Genomic DNA, 13037 nt, shown 5'->3' on the forward strand with positions numbered 1-13037 from the left:
CCAAAAAAAATATTATATTGGGGTTTAGGATTCAACTCCCCACTCCCTAAAAGCTCCAAGAGGCCGCTAGGGGCGTAGCCGCTAGTTATAAATATAACATTTGTTGACTTTTGCCTTTTTGGCTCTTTTAATCCTTGTTACATTGAGGTCAATATTAAAGTGTAAGAGAAGAATTTATAAAGAATATATATATTATCAGAAATGAAACATTCAATGAATCAATATTCATACATATTTTTTAAGTTACTAGAGAGGACAATGCAAGGATGTATTTTTAATTTTACCCCACCCATTTAGAATATTCCCCTACCTACATATTTACCCCCCACCCCAGGCTCTAGTTTTTGGATAAATAAAAACCATTAAAGTGCTACAAATAGTATAGAAGCTACGTGGTAAAATGTTCCAACATACTCAAAACTTTTCATCATTTTTCAACGTAGCTCCTAAACTAAAAATAGCACAAATATTGTACTTATATTTCCAAAAACTAGAGTTTATGACAATTCTACCGGTATGCATTTTTTTCACAACAATCCATAAATCTTTAAATGTAAGGCCTTTGGATAAACCGGTTTTTCAGGCATAATTGGTGAAAAAATCATTTTTAAATATTTGAAAATAAATGTCCCAGAACAGGTTTTCCAAAAATACATAGCATTTTATATAAATATTTTATTTTCTATGCATACCTACCTATTTAAGATTTTAAAAAAACCGTTTCTATTGAAACACCCTGTATGAAAGGTTAAAATTTTCGTCTATTTAGGTTGCTATTTCAATTCCCCTGTCATTTATTGATAAGTTCTTTCATCCATTAGGAGGGAAGGTGATGGGGTACAGGGGTTGATTGTGGAGATCGTTGTTCTAGCCAGCTACAAGTTTCACCTTATTAGAGAATATGAAAATCTGGTATAAGCTCCAAGTATTAATGAATCCATTGTACATGCAACTACGAGTTACGCCACAGTCGCGAGTTGCAGGGATCTAAAGGGATAAGACAATGTCCAATAAATTGATGCAAGTCCCCTATGATGATACATAGAAATACCCCCTGCTGTAGATTAAGATGATTAGTGGTTGAAACGATTGAACACCCAACTGAACGAATCAACCAATCAAAATTCACTAAAGTCCCCAAAGTTGTTTAGTAAGTAAGTTGACTTCTTCTTTATTGCAGGTGTGACCACAAGAAGGCCCTGAGTGCTGGTGACTGTATCAAAAGTTTGCTTGCAGATGGCAACCCTCATCATCTCATTGTAGCCACACAAGATGATAACCTAAGGTAATAAATTATTCCCATGTTTGGGTCCTCTCTAGTTATCTGTGGATGGACAATCTGCAAATAACGATTTTTTTAACACAACTTTTCAATAATTAGGGTTGGTCCGTCCTTCCGTCAGTCCAAATTGTATAAGTAACGGTTAGTTCTTTTGGTTAATTTGGACATGTTTGAATTGTTCTATTGATTTCTAACTTTGCATGATCATTCCTTTAACAGTTAGGTATGAATTAGAAAACGTAGCAACTCTATATCTATGTCCTGTATTTTACAGTATTGCAAAAAATCTTCGTATAATTTTGTTAAAACTTATACATTTAAAGTTGACTATCCACGAACAAGAGCAAGTGATTCTAAGCACCTTCCAGCATTGATCCATAGCATTTTTTTGTGAATATACTAGGTTTATGTTTAATATTTGCTTTGTCGACTAAAAAGTTAGGTTTCACCATAGTATTATATGGAAAAAACATTGAAATGTTAAGCATCTTTTAGTGCAATATCATCACATTATTTGATGAGTTCAAACTGTTGTTTAAAAGCTTTGACACAAAAGTATATTATTTTGATTAAAAATGTATATGTATTAAGAAAAAGGATTGGTAGCTTGTAATATTTTAAACAGTTTAATTAATGTACTTCAACAACTTACAGCATTTGTTGCTTTTATTATATTTTGTCCTTTGAACTTAACAAAGCATTTGATGATAGTGTACCAAAAAATGCTTGTTTCAGATCTTCGCTTTTATGGACGGTGTTATTCTCGTTGAAATTTTTTTAATTAGTATTATTTTTTCTGTATAGTTTGACTAAAAGATTAATTGAGAAGTTCTAAATTTATTCACAAGTGTTTATGTATGATTAACTTAATGTATATAGAACGGACTGATATACCTTAATTCTATAGTAGTTCCGCTATTCTATAATTAGGACAGGAAGTTAGTCTCTACTAGTAATGATTCACTTGCCACGTATTTAAAGTATGAACTGAATTTCAATTTCCAAATGTGTACACAGTTTCCTCGGTGTTTCCTCATTCTATCTTAATATTTACTACTAGTAAAAAAAGCTTCAAACTTCCAAACTTTAAAAGTTTTTATTTTTATTTTGGAAGTTTGAAGCTTTTTTAGCTAGTAGTAAATATTGATATAGGATGAGGAAACTGTGTACACATTTAGAAATTAAAATTCAGTTCATCATTTAAAGTAGGTATTAAACTGTTTTTAACCTATTTTTTATTCTTATATAAAAAATATACTATGACACCAGTAGAAACAGACTGCAGAGCCCAAATTTGAATTAAGTCCCCAATAAACTTTTTTGGGGGGATTTAAAAATTAATTTTATATGTTGCTGTGATCATTTTGACGGAAGCAAAAGCAACTTTTAGTTTGGGGTTAAATTGTTTCTTACAGAACAATTTTATATGATTCAGTTTATATCAATACAATAATAAAAAAACTCTACTCTGTTCGATGGAAATAATTTTTTTTCTAAAACAATCAATTTCAGTAAAAAATTTAACATAATACAATAAAACACATTTGCTAAAGTTAAACCAATAAGATTTCTTGTTTCATTTCAATTTTTTATGATTTCCGAAAGAGTGTTTTCACAAAGTGACTTATTTACAATGTAGTTAAATAATTTTTATTTAATTAAAATGAAAAGAATGAAAACTATACACGTAAAAGATACATAATTTTTAAAAATATTTTAAAAAAATAAGTTTGAATAATCTTATTTTATATCATATTTGTATATGTGTCAAAAATAATTTTGTTGTATTGCATAAACATTTGTTGACATCTTGTCATGTTGACATCAAATTTAACCCTTTACAGCCAATTTTTATGTGTTTAAAATAGGTGAACGAACACAAACATGTTAATGTTAATTCATTGGTATATTGTAAAGATTTAACTTTTTAGTGAATTTTTATAGTAAAATCATAAGGCCTAATTTTACTCTATACCAGAATACAATATTTATGAAGCAAAACACTCTAAAAGCTACGAATTTTACCCAAATAAAAAAAAGACCTTTTGCTTTGATCAAAATGACTACGGCAACAGTAAAAATTAAGATTTAAATCCCCCCAAAAAAGTTTATTGGGGACTTAATTCAAATTTAGGCTCTGCAGTCTGATTTTACTGGTGTCATAGTATATTTTTTATATACGTTTTAAAAATAGGTTAAAAACAGTTTAAATTACAGTCCAAAGGATAATCATTGGGATTTAATGTTGTTAGTTACGATAGAAATATTACTTGTCAATTTCTTTCAAAAAAGTAGTAAGGTTTTTTTTTGTCTTGAAAATTTCTGTCTAAAAACGTTAGGTATTTTTATTCTTTGATTGGTTGTTTTATCAACTCGAATTATCTTAACGGTTTAACAAATAAACTTAATGGGTGATATTATTTATCATCATTGGGGATGTTTGTTAATCTATTGTCTTATCTCTTAAGATTTATCTAAAAACATTGTTTGTATTAAAAAAATTCCCTATCCTTATACTAAAGTAACAGGATGTCTGTTTTTCTGTGTGTTTGTATGTTTGTACCGAAGGATCTCGCTAACCGCTGAACCGATATGATTCGCCTTTACAGGGTAGCTTCTCAGTCATAGGTCCTTGGAAGGTTTTTTAACTATTTTGAGGGTGGTTTTTTTTTACCTATTAGAGACTTGAACGCAACATTGCAAGGTATCGTAGAGACTTGAAAGCAACATAGATAGGTATCGTATTATTAAAAAAAACATTTATAGTGCCATCAGAGGCCTCTAGGGGCGTAGCCGCTAGTATATGCATGTAATATTAACTTTAGGGAAATGGATTATTTTGTTAAATTATCTAAGTAAAAAGAATAAAAAATTTCAAAATTGAAAAAATATTTCTAAAGAGGATAACGCCTTAACTTCTTACTTAGGTTATTATTATTTTTTAAATTTTCTTTTATATCTGAGAAAAAAAAATACGATTTCATCAAATAGATAATGTATAATCTGAGAGAATAATGTATAGACTTAAGCCTATTGCGGAAAATATTATTTTTCATCCATTATCCCGTCTCTGATTGCCTGGCTAAAACTAGTCCAATGTTATAATATCAATAAAGAACCTTCAGTCACGTATGTAATATATGAGACGTGTTGAATAGTTGGGTTTCTAGACCTAGCCGAAACTGGTTTTTATCATGTACTATTGGTACTTTTATTGTACTTTATACCCTTAATTTTTTTCGGCTTCTTTTAACTTTTAAGAAAATTATACAAATTAGACCAATCAAGTGCGGTATAATATCTTTGTACTTTTATAGTCATTTTTACAATTGAAAAGAAAGTCTTAGTACTCTTATTTAACTCTATTATAACATTAAAATCCATTTTAGATCACGAACTTTTTCGCTCTTTTAAATAAAAGTTAGCTTTTTTTTCTATTTACTCAAAATTGAATGGAATATTTTAAGAAATTTTCTGGATTTTGTGTATTATAAAAAAAATGCGCGAGAAGTCAGCTTCTACCACCTGTGCCTGGACTGCGCATGGTTGGAAAAAATCTCGCCAACAGCTGATAACTTCCACAACACAAATGTCAAAGTCCTTACACTCGCCACAACACAAGTGTTTATTTAGTCCTACTGCTGCTGCCTGTGTCTGGTGGTGCAGGGGTGGTGTCACCTTGTACCACTTGCTTACTCATCAGTTATTTTAAAGATATATAGTGCAGTGATTCAATTTAAACAAAGAATGTTTTTTTTTCTCTAAAAACAAAGAAAAAAAAGTGATTTTTATACCTAAGTGAAAGATTTATTGAGTAATAATACTGGTTTAATCTTGATCTTTGATATTTTCAAATTTCATTGATAAAATGTAGTTTTCTGTAAAATAAATAGAAAAAATATCTAGAATTTGAAAATAAGATTAAATAACATATTTTTGAAATCCAATTTTTTAAATTTTCAAAATTGAAAAAAAAATTTAAGATAACGCCGCGAGATTCTTCGGTACAAACATCCTGTTACTTTATTATAAGGTTAATATATCTAGGGACTCTTGGGGTGGCAGAGATAGGCACAGAAAATAGCTTAAACCCCTCAAAAGACTTAAATCTTAAAATAAAATAGCCTAAAACCATCCTGAAACCTCTGTGAAACTTTCTTTTATTTAATAAAAGAGTTCTTAAAATCTTTATCTTCAGAAAAAAAACCTTACTACTTTGTATACCTATTTGAATTAAAGACTAATTTGTATACCTATTTGAATTAAAGATTTGTAAAAAAAATAAGTTAAATTAAATTTTTACTCAAATAAGATCTAGATATAAAGAAAAATTTTATATATTTAAGTTTAAATATTTAAACAATTCGCTTTGAAATTTCGTCAAAATTGTTGTAACTTTTTATTTGCCAATACTCTCACTTTATTAGGAGCGCAGCTTTTATAAAGCTTTATTTTGACCATACGTCACTCCTTTAGGTAACAAGTTTAACTATTACTTTTTTATAAGAATTTGATTTAAATAATAAAGATTTAAACAGAAGAATTTGTTTAAAGGGGAAAAAAATGAATACGGATTTTTTGTTTCATATGACCAACAGTTTAAGATTGATATTGATCATATTTGATTTGTTGCTATTAGAATGATATATTAATTAGAAATAAATCATTCTTTAATAATAATATATTAAAATATGACTAAAATAAAGATTTTTTTCAGCATGTAATAAAATTTTTATTACTTTTCATATTTTTCTTTTTGCAACTATTAATATCTCTTTGAATATTTTATTAAACTAAAAAAATTGCTAAACTTCTCAATATATCCTAAATCCTTTATTTTTTTAAAGAAACGAGTTGAGAAATATTCCTGGAATACCTCTTGTATACCTGCACGGCAGTGCCCCTGTGTTAGAAAAGCCAAGCCGTACGACAGCGTCCCTAACTGAAAGGTAAAACTTGAGATCGTGGCTCAACACGTAGCGCATCCGCTCGTCGTCGTCGGGAAGGTGATAGGTTCGAATCTCGGTCTGACAGCGCGTCATAACTAAAGACGTTTAAAATGGTTCCTACTGCTGCTATGTCAGGTGGTGCGCGACTTAAATAGTAAGAGTAGGAGGGAATGCCTTGGCCCATTAACAGGCGCTACTCACAACCATGCACAGTTAGGACTTCTCAGACAAAGGTCTTGCAATCAAAGGGTTGGTTGTCTGATTGAGGTTACTTAACCTAATATCCTTGGGTGTTACCAATAAATGATGTTTTTGTTAGCAACCTAAATTGACGACAAATTTCACGTACATTCTATATCCATTATTTGTGACCTTAACTCCGGATTTTAACTTTGAGGTTTGTTCTCTATTTCATCAAAAAAAGTTGGGTAACAATCAAGTATGAAAATAACCAAAATTACAGTGAGCTAATTTAATTTTTTCTCATAGAAATTTAATGTCTCTTTAAGCACTAGAGTTTTTTTTTACACATTACTTAATTGTAACTTAATAGTGGGGAAATCACGTTAACATTATACAGTTAAATACAGAAGGACAGACAGATAGAAAATTAGAATTATAGAGTAGCTTCGCTAAAAAAAAAGATTAAATCTCTCGTCGTCTGATATTTTCGATAGTTGTCATAGATAATAAGAATCGAATTACGTCAATTCTATGTTCTGAAAAATAAAGATTACGTCGTATATGGTTGAAATATGGTATATTTAGAATTAGCATATTATAGCTCTTGAAAGGTACTTTTATTTCAATTTATTTTTTGATTTTTTTTCAACACCCCGCCAAAGAAGTTAATGTTTTTGTATACCTAGTAATTATGTTATTAGGGTGGGGGGAAGCTCTGACTCTATTGGGTAAAAAGTGATTATTCGCTTTGACTTTAAAGTGAAAGGAAAAAGCAAAAATGTCAGAATTCCCCCCCTCCTCCCCATAATATTTTTTTCGGTCTTTGAGCTTGAAAACAAAACATTGAAATTAAATCATTTTACAGCACTTAAAAAAAACCTTCTTCCTCATACATACAACAAAGCTTTACTAAAATATTAAACATTTTTTTCCCTTCAGAATAGCAGACGGAAAAACTGATTTATCCAGCCACCAACAAAAAATTATCGAGGAGCTAAAAAAGAAAACTTTCGGAGACGAAGTTGTGGAGGCGCAAAAGCGTAAAAAGCGTAAAGGCCCCAAGGGTGCCAACCCGTTGTCCTGTCTTAAAAGTAAAAAGAAGAAGGGTAATAATGATATTCAGAAAGTTAACCAGGACAACAAAATTAAAAAGAAACGAAGAAAGAAGAAAAAAACTTCATCCCCAAATGTTGAAAATTAAGCTGTGAATTTGATTACTATGTACCTGATTCTGACAGTTAGATACTTGAATAGATTGCTATGTTTTGGATGTGTAAATATTTTAATACTTCCCTGTACATTAAGTTAGAAACCTACCTACCGATTTTAGCAATAATTTTAATGTCCTGGATAAGTAAAAGAATTTTTTTAAGAAGCTACAAATTATAATCATGCTTTCTTTTGCGTTTTTAAATGTTTAACGCATATATTTTTAAAATAATGTTCAAATTATGCTGTTCACTGTTACAGTAAAGGAAAATATATGATATGAGCTTTTCTCACATTCATATAAAACCGATTAATATCCGGTGAATTAGCACCGGTTCTCATCCATATGAAAAAAATATGTCTAGCATCGTATAATATCCAGTTTTCTACGAATATTAAATAAAAAAGTACAATCTTTAGATTAAAACCAATTTTTTTAGCCCGTGCCTTCATCATCTCGGGGCAATCTGGTTTTAATCTTATAATTGCCCAGTTTATATCCACCGGAAAGCTGCCCACAATACGATGCGAGAAATAACTATTCCATTACATAGTATTTCATTCGCGTATCCAACTAATATTTTGCACTTGTTAATTTTTTTTGTTATTTCAGACACACAAAATGTGCGGTGGTTACTCATGTTCCAAGAATACCTTGGTTATTATCAATGTTTGTTATATGATTGTCTCCTTTATCCTTATTGGTGCTGCCGTTAAAGGTGGGTTATATAGTAGGGTTGGGCCGGATATCCGGCTATTTTCAATATCCGGCCGGATACTGGATATTGAAACTATTCGGATATCCGGCTGACTTATAATGCCTGATATCTGGTAATTAGTATACCCGCATGATATAGAGCTATTAATACCCGTCCGTCTGAAGCTTAATATCTCGGTAACCGGTGAACCGACAACCGGTGTGCTTCTTAGGAAATAAGGATACCGATCGTGCTGTGTTTTTCTACTACTACTAGTCTATGATACAAAGTAGAATGATGTCGTCTGTCTAAAGCTTAATATCTTAGTAACCACTGAACCGATCGGGCTCTCCTCTTCAGGAAATATAGATATTGGTCCTGTGGTGGTTTTAGGCAATTTTGTTGGGGTGGGGGGGGGTAAGAAACTCAAAATTTTATTTTCATTCTTTTAATATAATCACCTTTCCCTCCTTTTTAAAAAAGATTGTATTTATGCTTAATCATTAAAACCTACAAATATTATGGAAAATAAAGAAATATTAAAGCAGATTAAGTAAACATTAATCTACTCAAATATCTCCAGTTATATATGTCAAGACGAGTAATATGAGAAGTTACTGGATAAAATCCTTTATATAGCCTAGTGGACCCCCTACCACCCTTTATTTTAAACATTTATCCTATTCAGGTTGTCTCCACGGTGTTGCTACTAAAGCACTGTTACCCTTCCCCATATTTTTGAAATAATATCAAGGGGGAGGATAGTTTTTTTATTTTCTTTCTCAACCCCGCCAACGGGTCATAACCCTTCGTCGCCATGCTGTTTTTTTTTGTAAAAATAAGCCAGCTATATAAATTGTATATATCACAAGAATATGATTTTCAAGTCTTGATATCTTTTAAACTACATACATGGAAGAAAATTTAAATTCTTTCAAATATATGCCCTATAAATATAGTTTAATTTAAACTATTCAACAGGATAAAATATGCAGGTCACTAAATCAAGTTTAAATGCATTTCGTTCAACTACCCCTATCCCCGTACCCCTTTATTTAAATTCATTTTTAAAATATATGTGGTATAGGATACTTGTGTAAGAGCGTCCTCTTCTTTTCTTAAACATCACAAACAAGCTTGTTTTTTTTTCTCAAAAGTATTTATGTTGTCCACTAACATTAAATGGGAAATTGGCTGTTATTCTGATTATTTGCTAATTTCCTTTCAATTATTTATTTCTTTTTATTACATATTTTATATATCTGAAGTAGATTCTTAAAAAACTGTTTGGCTCACGGCCTCACTAAAATTAGTGTGGCTTGCTAAACATTTTTGTTAAAAATCCTCCAAAATCGCATAAAAAATGTACAAAAATTAAATAAAATCATAAAAGAGTTATTAACATATTTTGTTAAATTTTGTAAATTTTTAATGCGATTTTGGATAACTTTTTAGTGAGCCTTACTAATTTTAGTGAGGCAGTGAGCCAAAAAGTTTTTTAAGAATCCAACTCTGGTTTTTCCAGTTCTTGTTATAATAGTTACTACTTCTCTTTAGCCTCTAGCACAGTTATGGAATCTCAACGACAAAGATTTTTTTATCCAATCTTGACAAGTGAGGTATTTTTGGAAAGAGGAATATATATAGAAAACGCCTATGAAAATTAGAAAATCCGCAGAAATCATATTTGCAAGTTATTTGCAAAAATCTGCAATGCTAATTTGCAAAATTAATTTCATGCCTTAAATGACTTATTTAGAAAAAATCTTTTTATGAAATGTGTTTATTTATAAGTTTAGAACATACTTATGGCCAAAAAAAATTCTATAATGTTACTTTTTTCACCTTATATATGAAAAAAGCAGTTTCTCACATTTTGTGATAAAAAAGGTATAGGAACAAAAAATATGATTTTTCTTGATGTAAACACAATAATTGGCATAAAATCTATCATTCTAAATGTAAAAATCAGATATAGACTCCTTTTTTAGAGCTAATATAGTGCAAAAAGTAACCAAGACATTTTTGCAAAGTATGAAAATCTGAAGAAAATGGTTCTTTTTGCTTTTGATATACATATCAGATAAATGTATATAAAATTAGTGATTAAAAACTATAAAACATGTTATAAGTTTTTTCAACACTGTCATTGATTAAATTGCACTTTTAGGTTTAAGAATTACCAAAGTAGTGCATAAAAACTCTTTTTATGATGTTATTAAACAAAATAAATGCCAAAAAACCAACTACAAAATGGTCTACTGCATTATAAAAAACGCCTAATTGTTGATTTGAATTTATTTTGTTTAATAACTTAATAAAAAGTGTTTTTATGTGCTACTTTGGTAATAAGTAAACCTAAAAGTGCATTTTAATCAATGATAGGGTTGAAAAAGTTATAACTTGTTTTATAGTTTTTGATCACTAATTTTATATACATTTATCTGATATGTATATCAAAATCAAAAAGAACTATTTTCTTCAGATTTTCATACTTTGCAAAAATGTCTTGGTTACGTTTTGCACTATTTTTGCTCCAAAAAGGATTCTATATCTGATTTTTACATTTAGGATGATAGATTTTATGCCAATTATTGTGTTTACAACAAGAAAAAACATATTTTTTGTTCCTATACCTTTTTTTATCACAAAATGTGAGAAACTGCTTTTTTCATATATAAGGTGAAAAAAGTAACACTGAAGAATTTTTTTTTGCCTTAAGTATGTTCTAAACTTATAGATAAACACATTTCATAAAAAGATTTCTTTTTAAATAAGTCATTTAAGGCATGAAATTAATTTTGCAAATTAACATTGCAGATTTTTGCAAATAACTTGCAAATATGATTTCTGCGGATTTTCTAATTTTCATAGGCGTTTCTATATATATTCCTCTTTCCAAAAATATCTCACTTGTCAAGATTGGATAAAAAAATCTTTGTCGTCGAGATTCCATAACTGTGCTAGGGGTGAATTCTTTGTAATTATAAAAGAAGCCCCTCCATCGTCTATTGGCCTTAACTTTAGTAAAAACTGTGTAACTTTTAAGAGATACTTGACATATACATTTAACTTAATATAATAGGATTTTCTTTCTGTAATAAATGTTGAGTACATAAGGCTGTTCGAAAAAGGGATATTTTTCAGGTTGGGTTAAATATATTACTGGGTTATTTTGAAAAGTAATGGTGTGGGGGAAAGTTTTAGGTTAAAGGTCTACGTAGTGGGATAGCACAAAAATTATTAGTTTGAATATGCTACGCTGCGGATCTTAAGGACATAATTATCCTTGTTTGTTTAGAAAAAGTATCCGGAGTGGTGGTGAATGCTCCCATCATTGGTGGTATCACCGCCTGCGGGGTCTTCCTACTCGGGGTTTCTATTCTGGGCTTGTGGGGTGCCCTCAAACATCACCAGGTACTCTAAAAATAAATCTATACCTAAATATAGATATATAACCACCTGGATCCCCCTGATGTGAACCTTTTTCGTCTGCTAGCAAATTCCTTTCTGCTCTTTTGTAGCGACTTGGCTGTGATAATATTACCGACGTTATTGGTTGATTTTCAAAGAACAAATTGAAAGTCGACACAGAGTCCTCGGGAGAGGGGACTTACAGTTATTTAACCCCTTACCCCTCTATTGTTTTATTCTAATAATCCATACTATTAAAGTAGTTGGATGTCTGTGTGTTTGTGTGTGTCGGTTACTAAATGGGATCATTTCTATTTGAAGATACATGAATCATGATTTTTCAATTTGGCTGATATAACCAGTGGATATTGAATCAGTTTCGAAACAATAGGAACAGATATCCGGCCTAACCCTACCGAAAATACCTATTTTTAGAATAGCTAGGTATGCTTCTAAAAAATAGAAAAGTTTTTACTTACAACATTTTTTACTCCTAAAATGAAAAAAAGAAAAAATTCCAAGTTTAATAAATCACAACATGTCAGCCGTAATATTATTTTTCACTGCGTAGCGTTTCTAAATTTATGGTGTGTTCGTATGTTCGCAGCGAATAGCTGTGGGCGTAGTTATAAGCCTTAAAAAATAACTAGGTTTGGGCCGGATATCCGGCCATTTTCAATATCCGGCCGGATACTGGATATTAAAACTATCCGGATATCCAGCTGATTTTTAATTTATGATATCCGGTAATTTGCCGGATATCGAACGTTAACTAGATATCTGGCCGGAACTGGAGATACGGTATTAGAAATAAGCCGGATATCCGGTATCGGGCCAAAAAATTATCCGGCCCAACTCTAAAATTAACCATTCTATTTAAAGGGTTAAGACATTGGACTGTAAATTAATGTAACTCCCCAATGATGATGGACAAAATTACTCCTCCTGTAGATGAAAATTAGTAGTTTTGCCATTGCTAGTTTAGGACCAACCAATCAAAATTCAATGAAGTTCCCAAATTTTTTGAGCCTACAAATCTGTGAGCATGTCTATAAAATTTTGGTTACCAGTGTAATTTACAGTCCAATGTCCCCTTCCTCCCAGTATATTTTTGTGCTATTTTGACATTTTTATGATATTATATCATTTTCTCGTATTCATTCGAATCCGGTGGATAGGAACCGGTTCTCATCCATACGAAAAAACTATGTCTAGCATCGTATTATATCCAGCTTTCTACGAATATAGTAATGTACAATCATAAGATTTAAACCAGTTTTTTTAGCCGGTGCCTTCGGCACC

General features: G+C 30.6%; 2 protein-coding genes across 9 annotated transcripts in view; both read left to right on the forward strand.

Annotated features, from left to right (window-relative positions):
- Window positions 1–13037, forward strand: part of Tsp97E (Tetraspanin 97E) — a 44867-nt gene that overhangs the window by 14484 nt on the left and 17346 nt on the right. For all 8 annotated transcript variants that reach the window (XR_013881677.1, XM_080168925.1, XM_080168924.1 and 5 more), the window contains exons 2-3: window positions 8235–8342; window positions 11623–11738. Coding sequence is in view for 7 of the 8 variants with exons in the window: in XM_080168925.1 (XP_080025051.1) it covers window positions 8246–8342; window positions 11623–11738 (213 nt within the window). In the remaining variant the exon portion in view is untranslated. The remainder of the gene's footprint in view (window positions 1–8234; window positions 8343–11622; window positions 11739–13037) is intronic.
- LOC145325653 (rRNA-processing protein UTP23 homolog) lies at window positions 626–8237 on the forward strand. The gene is made up of 5 exons (XM_080168607.1): window positions 626–639; window positions 1181–1285; window positions 5211–5315; window positions 6130–6231; window positions 7354–8237. Exons 1-5 carry the CDS (start codon window positions 626–628, stop codon window positions 7613–7615), a joined length of 588 nt encoding a protein of 195 aa, XP_080024733.1. The 3' UTR covers window positions 7616–8237.

The sequence above is a fragment of the Acartia tonsa genome, chromosome 8, assembly GCF_053477335.1.
Source record: "Acartia tonsa isolate MP-2025a chromosome 8, ASM5347733v1, whole genome shotgun sequence".
NCBI lineage: Eukaryota > Metazoa > Arthropoda > Copepoda > Calanoida > Acartiidae > Acartia > Acartia tonsa.